This window comes from Macaca mulatta, chromosome 17 (assembly GCF_049350105.2).
Source record: "Macaca mulatta isolate MMU2019108-1 chromosome 17, T2T-MMU8v2.0, whole genome shotgun sequence".
In the NCBI taxonomy this organism is placed as follows: Eukaryota; Metazoa; Chordata; class Mammalia; order Primates; family Cercopithecidae; genus Macaca; species Macaca mulatta.
Window position 1 is genome coordinate 1,457,601 of NC_133422.1, and position 25,081 is coordinate 1,482,681.

The following is a 25,081-nucleotide window of genomic DNA, read 5'->3' on the forward strand; positions in this document are numbered from 1 at the left end:
GGTGACTTGGTTCAGGGCGCTGGGGGAGCCTGCTGGAACTGGAGCACTGGCGCGCTGGTCATGACCGTGCTCCTGAAGTAGCTGCTGACATGCACTCCCGAGCATCCACGTGGGTACCCTGTGTTCCGGACGGCTCCGGGGCCGCGCGGCAGAACCATGCCTGGTCTCAGTGTGGCCCTGGAGAAATCTTGCCCACCATGATTGTGCCAGCCACAGTGTGCCTCCCACCTAGCAGACAGCGGTGTGCCTGACACAGTTCTGGTGGGTTGTTCTAAGGATTCTTGACTTTATTGTAGGAAAATCTATGCTGCTGTGGCCGGTTTCCATGCCCGATACTGCGAGTCAGCAAACGTGAGCAAGCCTCTCCGGGGCCCCACCTCCCCGTCTCGCAAATCCGTACAGTTGCTCCAAGCCACAGTAGAACACAGGCTGCAGTGACACCCCTTTGACTCACAACTTCCAAGCCCAGATGAACTTGAATTTTCGTTTTGGAGTCTTTCAATAGTTGAACATATATTTGGTGTTTTCCAAGTTTACCTCAAAACTTTCAAGAGCAACTTTTAATAGCAAAAGGAGCGGAACTGGGGAAGTTTCACAGAAGAGACTAAGTAGGCTTGTGCGTGTTTTAAGTTGAAAAGCTCCAAAGGCCTTGCAGAGCTTCTCCTTCTCAGTGAGGCCTGGCGTGGGTTCCATGTGTGGCCAGAGTGCCTGGCCCCTGACCTTTGACTGTAGTGAATGGAATGAGCGTTGGCAGGGGCAGCTAGGACTCACTGCCCCTCTAGGACTCACTGGTGTGGGCGCTTCTGTCTCAGGATCCTCTGGGCTCACAAAGTAAGCTGAGGTTCTGTTTGACCCTTGCGTGGCACGTTAATTGGGTAGAGCTGGATGCTTTCAGGGTAGGAGAGGTGCCAGGTGACTTGGTTCAGGGCGCTAAGGGAGCCTGCTGGAAACGAGCTGTGTGCCTCTGTCCAGGCGTGTGGGTACTGGGTCAGCAGGTGAGGAAGGAATGCCGTTCCCTGCCACCCCTGCCATCTGCAGGTGAGGCAGCTCTCCACAAATCATAGGAGAGTGTGAATTTCCAGGGGTCTGACCTCCAAGTTGAGGTAGGAGCTAGAACAGGATGGAAGGACGGCTTGCATTTCCACCCGTGACAGTGCCTTGCTGCTGATGTCAGGGTGGGGCAGAAGAAGCTGCGTTGCCACTCACTAAGTGGTGATACCAAGGGATCCCATGGATTGACTTTCGCGTGTTCAACTAGCCTCGCATACTTGGAATGATCCTACTTGGGATTGCTGGATTCAACCTGGTTATGCTTGGTTGTGAATTTTTTTTGCATCTAAATTCATAGGAGATATTTGTCTGCAGATTTCTTCTTTTTGTGCTATCTTTATTTGATTCTGGTATCAAGGTCATACAGCTGGAGAAGCCCAATGCCTGGGACCAGAAATATTTCAGATTTTGGATGTTTACAGATTTTGGAATATTATATACTTACTGTTTTAGCATCCCTAATCCAAAACTCTGAGATCTGGAATGCTTCAGTGAGATTTCCTTTGAGTATCATGTTGGTGCTAAAAAAGTTTCAGATTTTGGAGCACTTTGGGGTTCAGATTTTCAGATTAGGGATACTCAGCCTGTTCCGGCTACATACAATGAATTGGGAAGTTCTTCCTCCTCTCTATTTTCTGGAAGAGATTGTGTATAATTTTTGTTAATGCATTTTTAGATATTTGGTAGAATTTTCCAGTGAAACCATCTGGGCCAAGGTGGGGTTCTTTTCTGGGAGCTTTCTCGTTATGAATTTAATTTCTTTAATGGTTGTGGAACCATTTGGATTGTCTGTTTCATCTTGATTGAGTTTTGATGGTTTGTCGTTTCTGAGAAATTGGTCCATTTCTTTTAAGTTGTTAAGAGCGTAAAGTTCTCGGTAGTCCTCCTTTTTGTCTTTCAATGGCTGCAGGGTCTGTGGTGATTTCCCTGGTTTCCTTCCTGAAATTGGTGATTGGTGTCCTCTCTCTTTTTGTCTTTGTTCTCTTGCTAGAGGTTTATCAATTTTATTGATTTATTTTTTTTTTTCGAGGAGCAAGTTTTTGTCTCATTGATTTATTTCCTTTTATTTTCTCGTTTTCAGTCTCACTCACTCCGGGACCATATTTGTACACCTGCAGCCAAGCATTAAAGAGACATTCTAAGAAAGGGGCAGGGGTAGCAGGGAGGCTCCCTCACTAGGGGGGTTTGTGGAGGGGAGCCACACTGCCAGCACCATTTCTAGGTCAGAAAGAGAAAGCACTGGGAATGACAAGCATTTTCTTTTCTTTTCATTGTGGCATCCTGGGCTATGACACGCTCCCATGTGCGTCACCTGTAAGTCCTCAGACCTTCGTGGGGTGGAACGGACACCCGGATAGCCAAGGGAATGAAGGAGCCAGGTCTGTTGTGCCATCTCACAGATGTTCACTCCGTTTCTCTTCCAGTTGGCTTCGGATTTGGGATGAAGCAGCCCTGTGGTCTTGGAAATGCCAGATGGACATGTCTGGCCACAATCTACTGACACTTACTTCCCCTGCCAGAGGCACGCTCCCTGGGTGACAGGATCTCATTGGCTGGGGTATCATTTCAGGTCACGCTCCCCGGGTGACAGGATCTCATTGGCTGGGATATTTCAGGTCACGCTCCCTGGGTGACAGGATCTCATTGGCTGGGATATCATTTCAGGTCACGTTCCCCGGGTGACAGGATCTCATTGGCTGGGATATCATTTCAGGTCTACATTTGTAAGGCATTAGCATAATGAAGGACATTGTGTTGTGACAATAGACTTCTGGCTGGACAGTAGCTGAGTTTGTTGCCTGTAAGTTCTTTCCCATGAGGACAGGGTATGTGGAGGTGCCTGGGACTGAACCCGCAACCCTCGCAGGTTCTCAGCCTGCTGGTGTGAGTCGGTGGTGATGAGCTCCGGAAATTGCTGACCGTGGGTTCTGCCTGTCCTTCGGAATGAGGTCATCCCTGTGCTGTCCTTAGGGCCTGGGCTGCAGAGACTGAGTGCTTGGTCTCTTGATTTGTCAGGGCGGGTGTGGTCTGGGGCATCTGGATGGGGCCCTGAGATTCCAGAACTTCATCACTGAGCTTTATTTCAGACACGACTGTTAGGAGACATTGTTTTAGTTAATGAAGCGTATCTCAGAGATCGTGTAGTAAAATTGGCAGATGAGGCTTGTTGTGGCAAACTTACTCAAAGGTTTCTGTTGAATATCATTGGTATGCAGATACCACGTCCCTGGCTGTGTATATGTCTCTATGTGTGTCTCTTGTTTCTAACTCTTTCTCTCTGACCCCAGGCTCACGATAGATACATGTGCAGCTAGCCTGGCGCGGTGTCTCACGCCTATAATCGCAGCACTTTGGGAGGCTGAGGCGGGTAGATCACGAGGTCAGGAGATTGGGACTATCCTGGCTAACACCATGAAACCCTGTTTCTACTAAAAATACAAAAAATTTAGCCAGGCGTGGTGTGGTGGCAGGAGCCTGTAGTCCCAGCAACTTGGGAGGCTGAGGCAGGAGAATGGCGTGAACCTGGGAGGCAGAGGTTGCAGTGAGCTGAGATCACACCACTGCACTCCAGCCTGGGCCACAGAGCGAGACTCCGTCTCAAAAAAAAAAAAAAAAAAAAAAGATACAACGTGCAGCTCTAACCAGCTTCTACTTAGTTGGAGATTCTCATGTGGTCACTATGTAGCTGTGATTCACAGTCCTAGTTTTAAGACACTGAATACCTCTGGTTATACCAAAAGATGTAAAAATTGATTTAAAAAAAGTAGCTGGGCAGGTGGCATACGTCTACAGTCCCAGCTACCGAGGAAGCTGAGGCAGGGGGATTGCTTGAGCCCAGGAGTCCAAGACCAGCCTGGGTAACATAGTGAGACGCTCTTTTTTTTCTTTTTTTTAAAATAAAGATAGACTTAATTCACTTTTAATTAAAAACACAAACATATTAGAACGAATGAACAATACGTTGTAACTGCACAGAGGATGAGAATCACTCTCCCAAATCAAAAGCTCACCCAGACAGACCTGCCCCGCGTGGAGGTGATGGAGAGCGACGCCCCAGGGCATCTCCCTTGTCATACTGCTTGCATGCTTAGCATCAGCCACCCGCCTCCAGCCGTTTGACTTCCTGAGCAGGGATGCAAATTGTGATTAGGTTTTCCTTTTAGGAGGTTTTCCTTTTAGGAGTCATGGGCCTGTGTGGGCAGAAGTAGGTCCCTCAGGAGGGACACCCGGAAACAGCCCTCCCCATGACTGATTGTAGCTGACCGCCTGTGCTCGGGTGTATCCGCCTGCCGACTGTACAGTGGGGCCTCTGTGTACCAGGGCCTGGTCTCGAGCTGTCGGCCGGGTTTGCGCGTAATCCGCTGCGTTATGAACTGTTATGCTGCAATTAGAATGTAAATCAGCAGCTCCTTGGCAGACTGGGAGGTTACACAAAGGGGAGGCGAGGGCATGAACATATTCTGGGGGGAAGATGGCCTAAAATGTTTACATTTGCTGCTGTAACTACCTCTTACATTTCTCTCACATGCGCTGTGTTCACTTGGAGGTGAATGGTCATTTGATTTCTTCTCTCCTCTTACCAGCCAGCATTCATATGGGTCTGGTTCTCCACCTCTGCCTGAATTCCCAGGAAGTTGCCTTCTCACGTATTTCATTTTCTGAGCAGGAAGCCGTCTCAGCAGGCTGCCTGCGTGGCCTGTCCTTTTCCGGCAGTCCAGGGAGGCTCTGCCATTTCACTGAGTGGCTTTTAACATCATTGTCAACGTGAGCAGGTGCCCTGAGACCCTGTAACAGAGCAAGGCAGGCCCACTGATGGTTACTCAGATGCCGACTCTGGAAGAGAATCGGTACAAAGCAGGGGCTCCAAGGAGGAGCAGAACCGGGCTCCACCATCGTTTCGTAGGCTTTGAGGTCAAGGACAGGAACAGCAGTCTTGTGGCTGGAAGCAGCAGAGCTTGACAAGAGGAAGCCTGTGCGGAGCCACTGCCAACAGGAGATGGGGTCCTGCTGGCAGCTTTTCTGGAGAAGGACGGTGTTGGAAATGAACTGCTGTGGTTTGCTTCAGACTGTGGTGCACCCGGAATGTGTCCGGGGGAAAACGTTGAGGCTTGAGTAAAATAGCACAGCGCAGACACTGGTGACATATGTCTGGTTTTGGCACAAAGTCACATAGAGCGATGGGCCCAGCGTATGGGGAAGTTGGGGGAGCCAGGAAACAGCCAAGTCCGGCCTCTGCGCCACGCCTCAGCTGGAGGGGTTCTACATTTTACTTAGTTGAAAACTGAACCCTGAGAGTTTAGGATATTTTTAAGACACAACATTTGAAGCATCTGAGTGAATCGCTGATGGGGCTTCCAGAGTTCCATGTATCTCAGCGCTGCCTTTTCTTCCTGCTGCTCTGAGGCTCACATCACCCCACAAAGGCTGTGTTCTCCCTCTGCGGCTTTGCCCTGGGCTAGGCCTGTGCGGGCTGTTGTTTTTCTCCCTGAAAGCATCATTATATACATAGTGTATAATGTGCCTCAGCCTCCCAAGTAGCTGGGACTACAGGCACATGCCACCACGCCTGGCTAATTTTTTGTATTTTTAGTAGAGTTGGGGTTTCTCCATGTTGGCCAAGCTGGTCTTGAACTCCTGACCTCAAATGACCTGCCCACCTTGGCCTCCCAAAGTGCTAGGATTACAGGTGTGAGCCACCGTACGTGGCCTTAATTGGGATTTGTTTTTCTAGCAGCAATTTTCCATAAGAAGTAGACTTTTTATAGCATTATTTATTATTTTGTAGGTGGCCATTTTCTGAGTAATCACATTGGTGAGCAAGAAAACCCTATTGAAAAGAGAGATACTGCTGATTTATGAATTTAGAGATACCTGATACCTGTATTGCCATTAGCAAGCAAATAAATAACATCAACCACATACTCATTAAAAATCCCCAAAATGCCGCAAAGCTTCTATGTTAGTATTCGAACTCTAAAAAATAAAAATAAAAATAAATAAATGAAAATGCTCTTGCTGTAACACCTTCTAGCAATCATTACCAATAGGTGCTTGAGCAGTAAATATAAATGATGGATTTCAGCTCCCTCAGTTTGAAATTGGGAAGTTAACAGGCCAGGGGTAAGGGTCACTAGAAGTAGAAGATGGGGGTGAGGAGTCCCCAAGAGAAAAGGCAAAAAGAAGGGAGGCGGGAGGTGACAGATTACACCGCATCCCTCTTCCCTTGTGGGAGCCAGCCTTCGTGCCTTCCATCAGCTGCAGGTAGAAGTCAGGTGAGAGGCCACTGGAGCCCCGTGGACCATCAAGGCTGGACATGTCTCTGGGTAAGGATGTGGGGAGCAGGCTTGTGTTCCATGGCTGTTTTTGGTGTCAGGGCTTACACTCTTTGCGTTAAAACTTATTGTAGTAAACGGTATTCCCAGAGGAACCCTCAATGAACGTATCACTGCCCTCATAGAAGGGAAGTGAACATACTCACATTTATACACGATGGATTCTTTTTGCTGTTGTATTTGTTTTAAAAGTCGAGGCCTTTCCTTTCTTTCAGACTCTGTAATACTGTTGTTTTTCCCCCGAAAGCATCATTATACACGTAGTGTACTAACAAAAAGTGCACCAGGAATTAGCACTGGGGCCTGAAGTCCTCCGGAATGCCCCTTTTATTAGGGCAAAGTCTTTCCTCTCTTTCCTTTCCATTTTTGTTGTTGTTGTTGTTGTTGTTTCTATTTAAAAGCTCTATTTTAGGCTGGGCAAGGTGGCTCATGCCTATAATCCTGGCATTTTGGGAGGCCAAGGCAGACGAATCACGAGGTCAGGAGATCGAGACCATCCTGGCTAACACGGTGAAACCCTGTCTCTACTAAAAATAAAAAAATTAGCCGGGCGAGGTGGCGGGCGCCTGTAGTCCCAGCTACTCGGGAGGCTGAGGCAGGAGAATCGCTTGAACCCGGGAGGAGGAGCTTGCACTGAGCTGAGACTTTGCCACTGCACTCCAGCCTGGGCAACAGACGGAGACTCTGTCTCAAAAAAAAAAAAAAAAAAAAAAAAAAAAAAAAAAAACAACAACAAAAAAAACTCTATTTTAAAGAAAAGTCAAAGGGAAAAAGACCACCTGTGTTTGCTCTGCCCTAATTCAAATTGCCGTCAGTTTCCTTTGTTCCTGTCTAGTCTCTATTATGAACATGCTGCTCAAGTTTTTATTCATTCTTAATGGCTTTATGGTATTTCATTTAGCTGGTCTTTTTTTTTTTTTTTTTTTCTTTTAAATCCAATCTTTCCCTTATTGGGGGATGTGTTAAGGTCAGGCCTCGGTGAGCCTCTCTGCCCAGGTGGTCTCTCCTTCTGAAGTCTTTTCCAGAATAATTCTGGGAGTGGGCTTGCCCTGTGGGAGAGGAACATTTTTATGACTTGACAGGTGTAGCTGAGATGCCCCCAGAGGGGAGACCCGCCTCTCCTCCGGCAGCTGTGCACGTAGGCTTGTTCCCAGCAGCCTGGCCGGGGTGGTCCACCCGGTGTTTCTCATCTTCTTTCCCCGGAGCGCTGACTCCTGCGCGTCCTCTTGGAAGGCTCTTGACAGGACGGGTGTTTTATGGGCGTGATTCAGTGTCCTCTTGCATCAGTTCAGTGTGGTGGTGTTCAATCAACCCTTGTAGCGTTAGCAAAATTTGCTCAAGTCATTCCGCAGGAATGTCTGTGTCTTGCTTCCAAGAAAGCTTGTAAGTGCTGGCAACAGGCCGAGCAGCTCCCAAACCTGACCACAAGCCTCTGAGTAATTGTGGGGCAGCACTTAGCAGTCTTTTATTTTCGACTTATTAAAGTCCCATCTCGGCCTCACCTTCTCCCTGGAAGGTGGTGTGGGTGGGGACCGCTGGGTCACATCTTTTCCACCCTTGCCATGGAGCCAGTTTCCTGCTGCATGTGGGAGAAGCAACATGTGGTGAAGAGCATAGAAAACGGAAACATGTGGGTACAGTGTGTATAAGTGGAGGGAACAAACTCACAATTCTGGCTAGTTTCTCATGAGAGTCTCATGAATCATTGTGATAGTTCTCAATATAAACTTAATCTAGGCCGGGCACGGTGGCTCACACCTGTAATCCCAGCACTTTGGGAGGCTGAGGCGGGTGGGTCACTTGAGGTCAGGAGTTTGAGACCAGCCTGACCAACAAGGAGAAACCGTGTCTCTACTAAAGATACAAAATTAGCTGGGCATGGTGATGCATGCTTGATAATCCCAGATATCCGGAGGCTGAAGCAGGAGAATCACTTGAACCCGGGAGGCAGAGGTTGTAGTGAGCCAAGATCCCGCCATTGCACTCCAGCCTGGACAGCAAGAGCGAAATTCCATCTCAATAATAATAATAAGGAGAATAGACTTAATCTCTAACTCTGTAACTCCCCGTAGCATTTGCAAGGGCTGGATGTTTCTCAGAGGGAGAGTCTAGTACCCCGTCTCATGCTCGAGTTAGTTCTATACAAGTGATTGTTCTTGTCTGGGTCAGTCCTTGAACATCTCTGGAGATGAGGAAATCACCGAGATTTAACTTTGTTCCATCCTTTCTTTCACTAGAGACTAAGGTGGACGTGCTGGTGTAATCCTTTCTTCTTGGCCGCTGCCCTGGGGTGATCTACACGAGCCCAGTGCTTGCTTCATGTCGCCCTCGTAGGGCTGACGGTGGCAGAGTACTCTCCTTCTCACTCTTGCATTTCTTTATTTGACACTCACCTAAGATAAAACCTTTTGTGACTCCTGACTCTTAATTTTTCTCCTGTTTCTCAGTTGACAGTGGACTTGTGCCCAAACTCTGGCTGAGGAGTGGAAGGACTTGAATAGAACCTCATCCAAATTCCTGGCTAGCAAGTCTGTGTTCCTAGTGGTGATGGTAGTAGTAAAGTTATGGTAGTGTTTGCACAAGAAAAATGTGAAAATTCAGGACCAAGTTTGGGGAAAAAGTAGAGCAAAACAAAATAGATCAAAAGCTGGGAATTAGTAAAAAAGAAGTGGATGAGGAAGAATGATATGAAGAAAAATGAGAAAAGCAAGTGAAAATGAGGGCATGCAAAAAATACATGAACCAGAAAATTAAATCTAGGAATGGGATGATTACAGAGAAGGAAAGATGATTCTGTGTCGCTGGTAATCAGTAGAGGAGATAGTCACGGAGGATTTACCCATCAAATATCGTGTGCCTCCAGCACGCAAGTTTCTCTCCTGCCTTCCTCCTCTGGGACTGTCTGAAGGACCAGAGTACGTACCACCACATCTGTTAACCCTTTGCTATTGTTATGTTGTTAATTGTTAGATGTGTCTTGCTTCCTCCTCTCACAACCCCACAAAGAAACAAAAGTGCTTGATCCAAGATCCCCAAGGGTATCTGTCCCCTGAGAGGGTCAGCTTGGCCAGGCTACAGCATCCAGTCACTCAGTCAAACTCAGTTTAGATGTTGCTGGGAAGGTATTTGGTAGATAGTTGACTTTAAGTAAATGAAATTATTCTCCATAGTCTGGGTGGGCTAAATTCAGTTCATTGAAAGGCCTTGCAAGCAGAACTGAGATCTCCCTAAGGAAGGAGAAATTCCACCTGCAGACTGTGGGCAGTTCCTGCCTGGAATTGCCGGCCTGCCTTCCTGAAGTCCTGTCCATGGCTTTCTGACTTGCCAGGCCCACAGTCACATGAGCCAATTCCTTGAAATAAAACTCTGGATGTATGTGTGTATGTGTGTGAATCTTATGGCTCTGTCTGGTAGAACCCTGAGTGATACATCCCTAAACCTTTCATTCTACTTAATATTTGTGTCACAGCAGTTGGGTATGTTAGTAACTGTCTTGCATTTTCTCCTTCACGGATGACAGTCTTGTGGCTCCTTTCAGCCTGGGCATTTTCTCCCACCACATCAGGTGCAAAGTATACATACCCAACTGCTGTGCCACGTATATATAAGCAAATGACTATTTGTCATTGTTATGATAATATTAGGTCCAGATGTCACAAGGCTTTGGGTGGAATTGAGCTCAGTGGCAAAATTAAGCAACCTGAGCTTCAGAACATCCCATATGGGAAAGCTTTAGTTCGGCACCAAGTGCAGCAGGGAAAACTCAAATGTTTGCCTTGGGGACATGAAATCCTCGTTGTGGAGCTTCTCAACCGAATGCCTTGTGGTCCTTTTCTTTCTCTGTATTTAGCTTCTTGGTAAAAACTCAAGCTTTAAGAAACTATTTCACAAATTCAAACGGGCCAGAAAGGAGGAGTGAGAAAGGGAAAGTATCAAAACGTTTTCCCCTTTTCTAACTTGTTCTACTGGTGAATAGTGACTGATGGGAGACCGACAGCCCTCCTCTAGATGAAATCAGGCAGAGCTGAGAACACGGGAGCTGGAGGGAATGTGGCTCCTCCCACGTCATGGGGCAGCATGGAGGACCCTTCTCAGGCATTAGTCGGGAGCTGTTAGCTCAGATGACACAAACCAAAAGGAACTGCTCTTGGGGGACGCACTTTTCTTCTATTTTGCAATCCTAAAAGTGATTTTTAAAAAATCGGCTCTAAAAATACTCAATACGATTCTAAAAGAGCCAAGCCAAATAACACGGCAAGTACAGGGTGGCTTCCGTATTTGCATACTTCCCAGGTTGAATACTAAAATGAACACTTGGGGCTGTTTGGAATGTTGGCGTGGAAACCAAGGGTGAGGGACAGTCTGCAGGCCGCCTGGCTGCCTTTCACAGCATTCCAGAGCATTCCAGAGCCCACGGGGGTGCGAGGGGCCACAGCCCAGGCCTTCCAGCAGCCTGGAGAGAGGGCAGGGAGCCACCCTTCCTGCCTCCAGACCTCCTGCCAGGGAGAGCAGGCGGCAGTGCCTGTGTTCCACACAGGCTTCTTGACGGTTCCGGGCGTTTCTGTGGGCCTTCTGTAGCTCTCCCCTACCCCCACGATGCGCCTGACCCCTTACAGCTTTGCTGTTGGGAGGAAAGGAGGCGACCCTCCTCACCTTCGCAGTGACCTGCACGGACTGATTCGCTTTCCTTAGCAGCCACAGTGAACATGGGGTAGGTTGATTTAGAACTCGCAGGAAACCCGTGAGATCCCACTTCACCCCACCAGATTAGCCATACTTTGCAAGGGTGAGGACACCAAGCGTGGCGAGGCTGAGGCGCGGCGGGACCTGTTCCACACCGTGCTGGAGGCCGGGCCGCAGCGAGGGGGAGACGCGCGCTCTGGGCCCTTTGCGCGTGTCCCTGGCTGCCCTGCGCACAGGAGCCCCAGACTAGCCCCAGGCCCACGGCCGCAGGGTGGGAGAGTAAACGCAGGCCCCTGCATGAAGGAGATGGACACGCAGGCTAATCTGAGAAACAGGATGGTGAGAGACAAGTCATGCAGGGACGCGCGCTCAGTGATTCCGTTTACAGGAAGATGAGAAACGAACCAGCGGCAAACGCTGCGGCTGAGGAATGTGGACACGGGCGGCCGGTCTAAAGCGGGAAAGCCGCCACCGCAGAGGGCAGGTGCGGGCCAGAAGCGGGCGGAGTGTGCGGCGGTCGAGGCCGGGGGGTTTGCTTTGTAACTTCTGGAAACGTGGACTGTGGCTTGTTCAGTCTCGATGCGTGTGTGTCCCATGTGCGCACACAAAACGAAACGCAAAGTGGCTGTCCAAAAGGTTGCTGCGGGTCCCAGTGAGTGGCCCCGGCCCTCGCCGGTGGCGTGGCTCTGGCGGTCCTCGTTCCCGGGCCGGGCCCCTGCTCCCGCCTCCCCAGCGCGCGCTCTGCAGACGCAGGTGTCTAGACCCGCACATGGACCCGAGGCACCGGGGTGTCGCCCGCCGAGCCGGTTAAGGGGCACGGCGGGGGTTTTGAACCCCTTTTCTCGCCTCTTGGGGGACCCCTGGGGCTGCCCTGGAGGCCCAGGCACCTGGAAGCCAGGCCCGGGCGCCCCAGGCTCGCGGTAGGGCAGAGGGCGCCTCCCTGCAGGCCGCTGTGCCGGTCCCCGCAGAGCCCTCGGCCGAGCAGGCCCCCAGCTCCGGGACGGCCTCTGGGCAAAGGCAGGCTCTGCCCGCACCCAGGGGAGGGAGACGCGCTGTGGACCAGCGGCCCGGGCCGTGGCTGGGGCCGGGTGCGCGCGTGGGGAGGTGCCCCGGGGTAGGGAGACCGGGCCCAGCCGAGGACAGGCGGGGCCGCCCAGGCCGCGATGGGAAGGGCGGGCCGCACCGTCCACGGAGCCAGCGCCGCTGCCTCTGCCCCACCGAGCTGCGGGAAAACACAGCGCCCAGACGTATCCGATGAGACCCGGGGCGGCGGATTCCGCGGAGTGCTGCCCGTCTGGACCGTGGAGGGGAAAAGGTGGCGGCTTCCCTCCGCCCGCCCTCCTGCCAGTGGAAATGCCCAAGGGGGAGGCATCCTCCGACGGGAGGGGCCGCAGATCATTATCTGCGCTTCCCTGCCTCCGTCCCAAAGCCACGTGAGGCCAAGGAACACAGGTGGCTGATCAGACGTCCAACCTCAACACATAACAACTTGCCTCTTGCTTTGAAATTTACATTGCAGAAGATTCTAGGGCCCCACCTTAGCAAACAAACCCATGGTTCTAAGCTGCATTTCATCAAAGAATATCACTTTTTACGAACTCATTAAAAGTTGAACAAGGCCGGACTTGCAGGCGGGTGAAGCCTGGAGAGCACCTTCCCACGTCTTTTGGTGGCTCTAATCTTACTCCCCCCGGGTCCTAGGCAGAAATCTAGAAAATCCTTCCTGCCCTTTTCCTAGGATGCCCCCTCCTCACGCTCCCCTTGTCCTCAGCCTCTCCCACTCCCTGCAGCTGCAGGCTGTCCGTTGGTTGTAGGGTGAGATGAGGAGGCAGGGAGGTCAAGAGGAATTGATTTCAAACCCTAGTGGATTGCAGGGACGGAAAAGGTGAATTTGTGTTTGACCATTTCACACACAAAAAAACCATATATATATATATATGACTTTTTTTTTAGACCGAGTCTCGCTCTGACACCCAAGCTGGAGTGCAGTGGTGCAATCTCAGCTCACTGCAACCTCTGCCTCCTGGGTTCAAGCGATTCTTGTGCCTCAGCCTCCTGAGTAGCTGGGACTAGAGGCATGCACCACCATGCCCAGCTAATTTTTTATATTTTTAGTAGAGACAGAGTTTCATCATGTTGGCCAGGCTGGTCTCAAACTCCTGACCTCAGGTGATCTCCACACCTCGGCCTCGGAAAGTGCTGGGATTACAGGCATGAGCCACCACGTCAAACCATTTATAACATACAATAATATTATAATTTTGTCCTGCAAAATTCAATCAAAATACTATCATAGGTTGAGCATCCCTAATCTGAAAATCCAAAATCCAAAATGCTCCAAAATCCAAAACTTTTTGAGCACTGACATGAGATAGCGATACCTTTGCTTTTCTGATGGTTTTGTGTACACAAACTATTTCATGCACGAAATTATTGAAAATATTGTGTAAAATTACCTTCAGGCTAGGTGTGTATGAAACATAAATAGATTTTTTGTTTATTCCCAGGTCCCTTCCCCAAAATATCTCATTATGCATATGCTAATATTCCCAAATCTGGAAAATATCAGCCATCCAAAACACTTCTGGTCATAAGCATATTAGATAAATGGTACTCAGCCTGTATAGTGCTTTGGAGAAGATTTTGGGATCCTGCTTTAAAGAAGTTAGGATGGAAGTAGTGGTCATGAAATCGTCTTTTTACAGAACTCATCTATGCCACCCATTTTCTCCATGTAGGAAGGAATCGTGTCTCCTAGCGACCTGGACCTTGTCATGTCAGAAGGATTGGGCATGCGATATGCGTTCATTGGACCCCTGGAAACCATGCATCTCAATGCAGAAGGTATGTATCTGGGGCCAGGTTAGGAATTCCATTCTATTTAGTGTTGTCATGGGTTTTGTAAACCATCACATTTTGCCTTTTCTTACAACTGAATAGAGACAGTAGGATATATAGGAGATGATGGCCAGCCCTGGTGTTTCACAGACGAGGCAGGGATGCGAAACGCTGTGCACTGAGATGTCAGTCCGTGCGGAGTGCGTGCACCGCAGGGCTCCGTGTGGTGCGTTCTGTTCTTCTGCTCGAAAGAAGAGAGGTGGGTGATGTCACGGAAACTCCGCTGCGTGTCACCCAGCCTGGCAGAAGGGAAAGTGGTAGTTTCCTGAGGAAGATGATGACATTATTTCCAGAGGCAAGAAGAAAAGACAGGAGGCTGACTTAACCCTTAACCCGCAGGGACCTCTGCTGGATGTATCTTCTGCCCAAATATGAGCGAGGTTTTCTTCTAGAAGGCTAGGGGGCCCACAGTGAGGGCTTCCACAGGCTGGGAGCTGGGGAGGGGCCTGTGGGTGGGGCAGACCAGACACTGGCCAGATGCCGCCTCCAGAAGGCTTGGGGGGAATTAGGTCTGAGCCCATTATCTGTGATCTGGTAACTCTAAAGGAAAGACGACTTGAGAAGGACAAGAAGCTTCCGAGAGTGAAACTCTGTCAACCAGATTTTAATTGATCCAAAAAGAAGATGTCATTTGATAACCAATAAAACTTATAGCACATTAAAACGAAGTAAATTTTAAAAACTATGTATAAAATCTGGAGAGAGATGTAACCTAGATGTTATTATTGCCAGCTATCTCTTGGTATGAGATTGTAAGTAACTGTTAGTATCTTTTTGCTTGTCTGTGTTATACATTTCTACAGCTACTATAGATTAATAGTAATATTACTAACTTGGAAAACGTATAGAAAGATAAAAGAACTATTGTATGCAGCTCCATGGTCTGCATTTAACAAAGGATACTGAGAAGCTGGGGCTTATCTAGAAAAAAGTGACCAGCTCTCTTGTATGTCTCTCGGTCTGTATCTTTTGTGGGGTGGAAGTGGAGTGAAAGACTGGAAATGGCAAGCAGACAGACAGGTTTGGGCTCAGTACATGGCAGGAAGAACTTTCTAGTAACAGGAGCTGATGTCCAGGAAAGGTCCATGCTTTAAGTGGGTAACTGAGCAGGGGGCTTGGTTGCCTGCCTGTGGGAGGTTTAGAAGTTGAGAGGAAGCTCCCTCCATGAGAGGGGAGGTTAAGAGGTTGTGACCTCTCTCCGTCTGTTTGACTTCAGTTCTATAGTTTCAGTATTACATTTTGGTAATAGTTCAGTCAATTTTCACAGTAGTTAATGAAATGTGCTGTCTGATGAATAATTCAAGGCAGCTTTACTAGACCTGTTCCTGCACATAGTAGGTGCACAGATGATTTCTGAAGTGGATGGGCCGCGTGTCCTCTGCTTCAGTCCTGATCAGAATCAAGCTAAGAGGAGCTAAGAGGAGCGGAGGGAAGAGGGAAATCTGCTCCAGCACTTGTGTGTTAGTTTTATGGGAAGATAACCACTGAAGAGAGGAAGATAATGTAGAGAAAGACGGCCTCATGCAATGAAACAAGAGTCTTGTTGTATTATTAACACAAAGTCTTAGATCATTTCAAACGGTGTTTTCAACCAGAACCTCAAAACTTGTGAGCGTATGTAAGCATTGGAAATGTATTTAGATTTGTATATATATTTAAGCATTTGAAATGTATAGAAATTTATACATTTGAAATGTATATAGACGCTGCCTGATAACCACGGTGTTTTTCTTTCTTCTTTTTTCTTCTTGAGAAAAATAAGATAATTGAGGTGTCATAATAAATAGATAGGGACAGAACCGAGAAAAGCTTTGACTTTCAAACAAATAGAAACAGAAGCCAATGAAACCAGAAACTCAAGAATCAAATAGAGTGGCAGACAGGAAGGAGGCCCATAACAATTTTTCAAACAAAGCAGATATGATAAGAAAACCTAATTGGCTTCATATGATAATGGTGGACGGATGTAGCTTTCAACTTCAGAGCATTCCAAAGACCAGAGTTGGAGAGTTATAAGATCTGGCCGGGAACCCATGGAGATGTTCATCATTCTTCCCTGTGTCACCCAGAATATATCAAGATTGGAGTTGGGAGAATTTTTCTTCTCTTCTGATACTGTTTTCATAAAGCCAGCATCTCAGGTTAAGGATATTTATTAGCCTGAAAAGCTACCATTTATCTAGAACTAGTGCAAATATTTTAGGATTTATTTTTAATCTAATGAAATAGTGTCTGAGAAACAGGAGGCCAGCGCGCCATTGCCTTTTGGCTCCTTTTACAAACAACACCCTTGAAGGACGTGCCCTCAGAATGGTGGTTCTGGCCTGTGGAGCCAGTGGGCCAACTCCTTACCCTGGCTTTCCAGCCTACTGGCTGTATAACCTTGGGCAAGTGACTTAAGTTCACTGCGTCTCAGTTTCCCCATCTGTGAAATGGGGACAACAGTAACTGCTTCCTCAGGGTGGTGTGAGAATCAAACCAGATGGAAGCTCTTAGCTGGATTGCTGGCACCTATTAAGTCCTTAATAAATGTTGTATTCAAACAGAGTTTTGTCTTGTTTGTTTCATGTACTACTTTTCTAGTTTTTTTTGTTGTTGTTGTTTTATTTTTAGTTTTTAAAATTCTTCCAAAAAGATTCACAAGTGCAGAGAGAGGAATAAATACAGATTAGGATTTTTGCTGTGGCGTGGAGAAGCCTCTAGAGCCAGGTACCTAGAGTTTCCCAGCCGGGTTTATTTCTTTGCTAAGCTTTAGACTCACAGGTCAGTAGAGAGACGAACTGCTCTGTCTTGTCCCTGGGGCTGTTTGGGTTCCTCCTGCGTTTTGTTCCACTTGAAATGAGGACATCTCAGAATCTGGCAGCATGGAAATCACCTCCAGGGGAAGTGGATGTTTATTTACCATTTTGCCTCACAGATTTCCTCTCCTGTGTAGACACTTGCCTTTGTTAAAACTGAGATGCCTGGTGGCTAGTGGGTTTGGTTGATTGACGGGAAGTGATTATTTGCCAGCCAGTGGAAGAAGGTGAGCCGATGGGCGGGGACTTGGTGAGGTAAGGTGAGGGGCCCAGGTCAGTTCTGCCTCCCCTACCCTGGGCAAGTCCTCACTCAGGTGGGAATTTGATCCTGAGAGGAGGAATGAGATAATGTCGCTCTGTGCTTTGAGGCATTTTTGATCTTCCTTAATGAGTTCTGTGAAACCCTGTCTCCAAAAAGCAGGTGATTCACATAGGTACGGGTTCCCAGCTGTGTGAAGGAAAGCCGGACTTCCCCGGTATGGGTGGCAATCAGGGCTCTCCAAGGAGCTGATGTCTGGAATCCCTCCTAGTGGCTGTGGCCTCGGGCTGGGGTCAGGGCCTCCTCTGGTGCCTGCTCCATACATGGGAACAGAAAGGATTCCTGCCTGTGCACCTGGGCACTCACTCAAACCCACTGTTCCTCAGAGGCCCACAGCCCAAGGCTCCCAAGTTAGAAAGCAGCAAGTTAAGCTACATCCAATCTCACGAGAATCAATTCTTTTTTCTACCTTTTTTCTTTTTCTGCATAAGCATCTCTTAAGAAATTAGGTTCAGAATCTTCTAAAAAGCCAAGCTGTACAAGGATTTTGGAAGAATTAGAACTCAGAAGGACAGAGGGCATGGAAGCATAGAAGAAAAAATACAGGGGAGGCTGGATTCGATGGAAATCATGGGGAAGGGCAGACCAGGGGGATCAAAAGTGATGTGGGCTATGTTGTGCTTTTCCTATTTCCAAAGAAATTGGCATTTTAGAGTAATTTACACCCAATTCCCCTCTTATGGTGTAGAGAAACCAAAATAATTGTTGAAAATAAATTATACCTCCCTAAAATGGAAGGGGGGGAGTTGCAAAGAACAATCACAGTCATAAGTTTACTGGAACATTGTTGTAAATAATCAGGCAGGTGCAGGTCGTGAGTCTAAGTCACGGCGAACTCCTGCCCTTGGAGGCTGCACCCGTCTCATGGTGAGCACGTGCTGTGGGAACCTGAACTTTGTCACAGACAGTGAGGGCTCTTCGTCCCAACAGCATGTTACAAAAAGTTTTTATATCACTAAGACTGACATTTCAAAGGGTTTCCTGAATAAAAATGGGGAAAAGTATGAATTGCACTATCATGAGTTCCAGCTTTATTCCAGAATAAAGCATTAGAATAAAATGCTTTATTCTGTTTTGTAGAAATAGATGTCCCTTTAAAACTTTACAAAAGCAGAAGGAAAGAAAGTTCTAGAAAGCTCCTGGGAGATTCAAATGGTTTCACAGGACAGGGGGAGATAAACACTTGCTCAGAGAATGTTCCAGAGGGCAAGTGCTGCGTGAACTGAACCCCTGGCCTGTTGCTGCTCTGGTAGGAGAGGGAGATGGAACCGGCTGCTGAGGGGTCTTGTGAGGGCACCTGCCTGCCTGCAAGGTGGGGATATGCAGCCACAGCCACTCTTCCCATTTTCTTCTAATTTAATATATTTTCAACTTGATTCTTGTGTCTCTGCCCCTCACCCCAAAAGGAAAGAATAAACTGTATTTCTGTCTAGATTTATCTCCTTTCGTTTTAATACATAAACAACTAGCAAAAGTGAAGTAAATAATTTCCCAAATGAAATAAATGTGTAGGTTGTTTTCTGTTCTCCAGAAACGCTAGGCCACCTCCAGTACCTGTGCAGTGCTGGAAAGCTCAAGAGCCTTCCAGAATTCTGCGCTGCCAAATCAGCACAGGTTAAATGAGATGAAACCCCTTCTTTTACAAACAGAGCACCCATCCGTTACTTTCAGGTGCGCATGTCAGAAAAGTTGGTGTGTTTGAGTCGTTCAGCATTCAGAACCATTTTGGGGGAAATTTTAGCACACTGAGAGAGAAGAACTATTTGAAGCAAATAAATTGCAACCCAGTGATTTTAGGCTTTCACATCAGCATAGGTCAATCAAAACTAAACCCCAAAGCTGATGTTTGTTTGTTTATTTTTTGCTTTTTGAGCGTATCTAGTACTGACGGTTCGTATTTTAAGTTGATCATCCACAGTTTTTGTGGGGAGTGGGAAGCTGAGCTGGGGCAGGCGCTGCACGTTCTGCGGCTTCCTTGGTCCCCGTGTTACCGTTGTAGGCAGACTGACCAGTTGCTGAGCCTTTAAGGGTCTGAAAGATGTGGGAAACGGTCAGGGTGGCGGCAGTAGCCCAGGCTGTGTCCTCCATGGCGCCCAGAACCAGAAACGCCGCCTCCTCCCTTTCCAGGATCCTGGCCCGGGCTTCTGACTTGACTTGCTAAGCACAGGCCGGCACCGGCGCATTCGCCTCCCGGCAGCAGGGAGGGAAGGAATGTGAGGGAGAGTGAGTCTGCTTGGCCCGGCGGGTCGGGGCAGGCTGGTGCCGGGTGGGGGCCGTGACTGGCCTGCGCTTTCCCCTGGGCGCACCCCATTCTTGCGCAGTCAGCCTAACCCGTGCGGCTCCCTCCCTCTCCCTCCAGGATAAGTCTCTTCACCAAAGTCCCAGGGCCCTCTCCTTAGAATCTGAGAAATCATGGCTCCCCAAGGCTGGGGAGCAGCAGGAGCGTGGGGAGCGTGCATGGGGGCTTGTGCAGCCGAGCGCCTGGCTCCATCCACCCAAACCAGCAGGGCACAAGCCAACATGAGCTCTCCAGCCAGTGCTTCAAGTACCTGCAGCCTTGACGGTACCCAGTACAGTGGGGTCTCACTCTGTCACACCAGGTTGGAGTGCGGAGATGCTATCTCGGCTCACCGCAGCTCAGTGCTAACAGATCTGTGGCCTAACAGTGAGATAAGTGATGGGTTTACCTGAGATCTGACATCTTTAATTCTTGGAAAATGCGTTTAAGCGTTGTACACAAATAACCCCGTACATGGCTGGAGGAAACACTTTTGGTGACATTAGGACTTACTGGGGTAGCCAACAAATCCGTGTGTGAACGCGGGCCAACCGGAGTGTCCCGTGAGATCGTGAGATGCACCAGCAGAGGTGGCATGCGAGGTCTGAGGGACCTGGCACTTTTTTTTTTTTTTTTTGAGATGGAGTCTCACTCTGTTGCCCAGGCTGGAGTACAGTGGCGTGATCTCAGCCCACTGCAACCTCTGCTTCCCAGGTTCAAGCAATTCTCCTGCCTCAGCCTCCCAAGTAGCTGAGATTACAGGCACCAGCCATGCCACCTGGCTGATTTTTTGGTGTGTTTAGTAGAGACAGGGTTTTACCATGTTGGCTAGGCTGGTCTTGAACTCCCAGCCTCAGGTGATCTACCCTCCTTGGCCTCCCAAAGTGCTAGGATTACAGGCATGAGCTACCATGCCCAGCTAGGCCCAGCACTTTTTGACATTCGAACACCCAGGAGCCAGTGTGGGCAGTGGGTAATGGGGAGGGTTGTTTCTCCGGTGCCAGCAGGCCCATACACATTCCCCAGCTCTGTCTTGTCTTCACAGGGAGGGAGGAATATAGCTTATCTGACCCCAGGGTAAAACTCTCTGAACGCATTTCTGAGTTTAAGAATGTTTTTAGGCGGGCGGATCACAAGGTCAGGAGATCGAGACCACAGTGAAACCCCGTCTCTACTAAAAATACAAAAAATTAGCCGGGCGCGGTGGCGGGCGCCTGTAGTCCCAGCTACTCAGGAGGCTGAGGCAGGAGAATGGTGGGAACCTGGGAGGCGGAGCTTGCAGTGAGCCGAGATCGCGCCACTGCACTCCAGCCTGGGCAACAGCGTGAGACTCCGTCTCAAAAAAAAAAAAAAAGAATGTTTTTTCTGAGATTGCGGATTCTTGTCTTCATGCAATTCCAGGTATGTTAAGCTACTGCGACAGATACAGCGAAGGCATGAAACATGTCCTAAAGACTTTTGGACCCATTCCAGAGTTTTCCAGGGCCACCGCTGAGAAGGTTAACCAGGTGCGTAGACTCACTGTGGAGAAGCATGTCGGCCACCTGCAGCACTTGCCGCCCCTCACCTCTGCGGTGGGTGGGCGTGCATCTGCAGCTGGAATCTTGGCCCTTGATCTCAGTGTTTCCTCATTCATAACTTTGTTCGTGCTTCCATCATGTCACCAGGACACCTTAAGGACAGGGTGACCAGTAAACTGGTAGCTCACTGTGACTTCTCTCTGAGGGACTGAGGTCTTTCAAGATTTGGAAAGCTGCCGTTCACTGAGGGTTTACTGCTTTTGCTTTCAAAGCAGTTTCTGCACAGTTTGCATAAACAAGAGCGATAATTACACTCCTGGTAAATTATTTCCTCTTTATTGTCCTTTTTTTCCTTCTCCTTCTCGCAGGACATGTGCGTGAAGGTCCCTGATGACCCAGAGCACTTGGCTGCCAGGAGGCAGTGGAGGGACGAGTGCCTCATGAGACTTGCCAAGTTGAAGAGTCAGGTGCAGCCCCAGTGAATTTCTTGTAATGCAGCTGCCACTCCTCTCATTGGAGGCCCTGTTTGGGAACCCTGGAGCTCTTCATCAGCCCTCTGTGACACAGGGAGCAGCCCACGGAGATCCTAAGCTGGCTGTCTTGTGTGCAGCCCGAGTGCGGTGGTGCAGGCCGGTGGTCTGCCCGTCGCTTTGGGTCATAGCCCTGGGCCTGGCGGCACAGCAGCACTTGGCGTTCTCGGGGCTGTCGATTTCCTGCCACCTGGGCAGATAACCTGGAGATTTTCACTTTTTCTTTTCAGCTTGATTACGTATGACTATATTTTACAGCCAGTGATTGTAGTTTCATGTTAATATGTGGCAAAATATTTTTGTAATTATTTTCTAATCCCTTTCTGAGTACTCTGCGGCCCTGCCTTTATGAGGCACCTCCCTTCGTTTTGCTAACGCTTATTCTGAATAAACGTTTTTGATTCCTTACAGATGTCTTTTTTCTTCTCACTTTTTTTCTGAGAAACACAGCATTTGATCCTGTGACCGGCGTATTTTAGGGTGACCACGACGAATAAGTCATAAGCAGATACTTTTTTCCAGGCCCTCTGTCCGTCACTCAGCAGACAGCATTTGATCCTGATGACGGGCGTATTTAAGGGTGACCACGATGAATAAGTCATAAGCAGATACTTTTTCCCAGGCCCTTCGTCCATCTCTCAGCAGACATCCAGCAATGTGTGCTTTTCCCAGAGTAGCTTCCAGTGTCCTGAGGCTGTATGATCAGATGATGTTTTTGAAACACCACTGACTGCCCAGCCCTTAGACACCCCATGTCTCTAGCAAATTAAAGGCACCAAAGTTCTACACTAAAGTACCTGTTTGATCCAACATTCCATTATTGTCTTTGATGTGGTCTTTTCCTAGATCTAGTCCCAGTACATGCCCCACCACCCGCAAGGCCATGCACACCACAGTGGCCAGATGCCACCACTGGGCTCCCTTGACACTTCCCAGCCTTGCAGCTTCTGGTGCCCAGCTTCGTCCAGCAGGGAGATGCCTTTTCTTGGGGCCAGGCTGTGGAGGTGTTGGAAGCAGTGGCCCGGTCGGGAGCCGTGTAAAAGTGATCATCTTGGCTGACCTGTGCTCACAGGCTCCTGCCTCGCACTTGCTTATTCTCACAGCATGCGCTGAGCGACTCTGATGTGCCAGGCATCCCACAGGTGGCCCCTGCCCTTCAGAAGGTCACCATAAGAGAACACAAATTGAGAATAAAACAGGACTGGTGCTCCAGAGGAATCCAACACAGGAGAGCCTGGCCAGCTGCCTGCCCTGTGTGCCCTGGAAGGCCTTGAGGAGGTGGCCCATGAGGGGGCTCAGGTAACAGGTGGAGTCAGCCAGCCCTTCCGGGAGGAGAGCATGGGGAAGGGCTGGAGTGCTCTGGAAATGAGGAGCTGCCCACCCTGACCACAAAGGAGCCCTGGAGGGGATGCTGAGTGGGGCCAGGTGGGGAAGAACCCAGGGACTGTGCCAATAGCTGGGCCTTCACCTAGAACCAAGCATTCTGCAGGCAGGGAGTGCCCCATCAGGTCAGGCTCTCGGAAAGCTCATCCCACAGCAGAAGGGACCAGCTTGGAGGCAGAGAGTGTTGGGGTCCACATGAGAGCGGGTCGGGCAGCGAATGCAGAAACCATCCCGGGTGGAACCCACAGTCCCCGCAGGACCTGAGAGAGGCGGGAGGTTGGAGCTGATGCCACCCACGAGATAAGGAGATTAGGGGAGAGGCAGGAAATATGAGTGCCCGATATGCAAACTTCACTGAAAAGGTGATGTGGCCAGACATGAAGGAGGCTTTAGCAGGAAAAGGATCCTTCTCTTCATCTGATTAAGTTTCAGAAATTCCTTAACTGGTGACTAAATCCCTCACCCCTCACACCCTGTGACCTACTGACAGAGTTCCTTTCCGTCAGGCCTGCGCTCCTCCCTGAGCCTCCGGCTTTGGCTGCTTTCCTTCTGCTCACTCCCGGGTCTTGGCCCTGTCACTGTGCCGTCCCCTGTGCCTGCAGGACTCCCCTGATGAGCCGGCCAAGGCCATCTGCAGTTCCCAGGCCCAGATGTGGGGTCGCTGAAATGAGGGGGGCATGGGGTGCAGGTGGCCCCACCCATGGCCTGCGGGGCTCATGGCATCCCTCAGCCATGCATGCCAAGAGGAGCGGCCACGGCAGCCCTGGGCAGCACTGGCGCCAGCGTGCAGGGCGGACCTCTGCATGACTTTGAGGGACATCCATTCGTATAAGTTCTATTTTCCCACTTTTGCTGTCAGGCATTTTGTGTGGATATCAGGCATGTTCTGGCAGAAGGAAGCAGACAGAAGCTTCATGATCTTGCTTGAAGCAGGCACAGTGTGCAATGCGGAGTGATCGGCTGTGGGAGTGCCCAGAGAGTCTCATGTAAGGGCTGAAAAGGCAGGCTCTTCAGGCTTGAGAGCAGCAGCAAGCTCATTTACGGTTCTAGGCCCAGCTTCAGGAAGACAGTTACGGAAACAGCTGGATAGAGCCAGGAATTGGCCCAAGACACAGCTAAAGGGAGAGCGGGGTATGTGAGCCTAACCTCACACAAAACCCAAGCAACAGGCCCTTCAGATGTAAGTGGGAGGGCTTCAAAGCAATCACCTCTGGCTTATGGAGGCCTTTCTGCTTTTCAGTTTGCCGTCCCTGGGGTCCGGCTACCAAAGCATTTGTTTGCTTTGTTAGTTTAGTGGCTGTATAATTTCATGTGACAGTTTTACCGTAAGTATCCTCTTTCTGCTCCAGGATCCCATCCAGGAGCTCACATTGCATGTCATTGTTCCGTCACCCAGTCTCCTCCGGTCTGTGCCCATTTCTCAGCCTTGCCTTGCTTGGAGCAGGAGAGACACACCTTGGACAGGGTGTACAGGTGGGGTGTGTGTGCACTTCTACAGAGGTAATCAAGGAAGGTGATTATAACATTCGTGCAGAGACCCACAGGAGTGTGCAACCAGACCACGGGGAGCTCTAGGGAAGAGCGCTGCAGGGAGAGAAAACAGAAGGGCAGAGGCCCAGAGGTCAGGGTGAAGGGGTGCGTCCAAGGGACAGTTGGATGGTCCATAAGGCTGAGTGGCAGGAGTGAGCGATGGAGAAGGTGGCGGGGGACAGACCAAGACAGGAAGGGTGGGAGCCGAAGGCTGACAGGAGGATTGGCTCATACTCTGTGAGGTGGGAGGCCAGAGGAGCAGCGCCATCTCGCTCTGTTTCTCAAACCCCTTTCTGGCTTGGGTGGAAGAGGGACTGTCCAGAGGCTGGGATGGAAGCAGGGAGTCCAGGCTTTCTTGCCACTGTCTTGGTCAGGGATGGCAGCAGAGGTCTGGAGGAGGAGGAGGGGAGCAGCAGCCAGATTCTGGAGCTGTCTTGGAGATAAAGCCAACAGGATGGACAGACAGCATGTGGGGAATGAGAGAAACGCAAATGTCAAGGACAACTCTTCTGTGGATGGAGGGAGAGTTGCCGTTTCCTGGGATGGAGAAGATGGGTGGGCAGGAGAGTAGGACCCAACCATGACCAGAAAGTTGCTTGCTAGCTTGGTGTCTGAGCAGGGGTGTGGTGGGCGCTGCTGAGCCGTGACAGCCTAGGGGAGGGAGCTTGTGGTTCCGTGGGAAGAAGCTTGGCCCTTCATGGTGATGGGGAAGAACACAAGACCGGTGCCTAGGCTCCCTCCACACTCTGTTGTCACCAT

The 25,081-nt window shown here is 49.5% G+C and overlaps 1 protein-coding gene across 5 annotated transcripts in view; it reads left to right on the top strand.

Annotated features, from left to right (window-relative positions):
- Positions 1–21,817, top strand: part of CRYL1 (crystallin lambda 1) — a 139,335-nt gene extending 117,518 nt beyond the window's left edge. For 4 of the 5 annotated variants that reach the window (XM_077973599.1, XM_077973598.1, XM_015120672.3 and 1 more), the window contains 3 exons: positions 13,805–13,910; positions 20,761–20,867; positions 21,248–21,817. In XM_077973599.1, coding sequence (XP_077829725.1) covers positions 13,805–13,910; positions 20,761–20,867; positions 21,248–21,361 — 327 coding nt within the window. In that variant the 3' untranslated portion in view covers positions 21,362–21,817. 5 annotated transcript variants of the gene reach the window in all.
- The last annotated feature ends 3,264 nt before the right edge of the window (positions 21,818–25,081 follow it).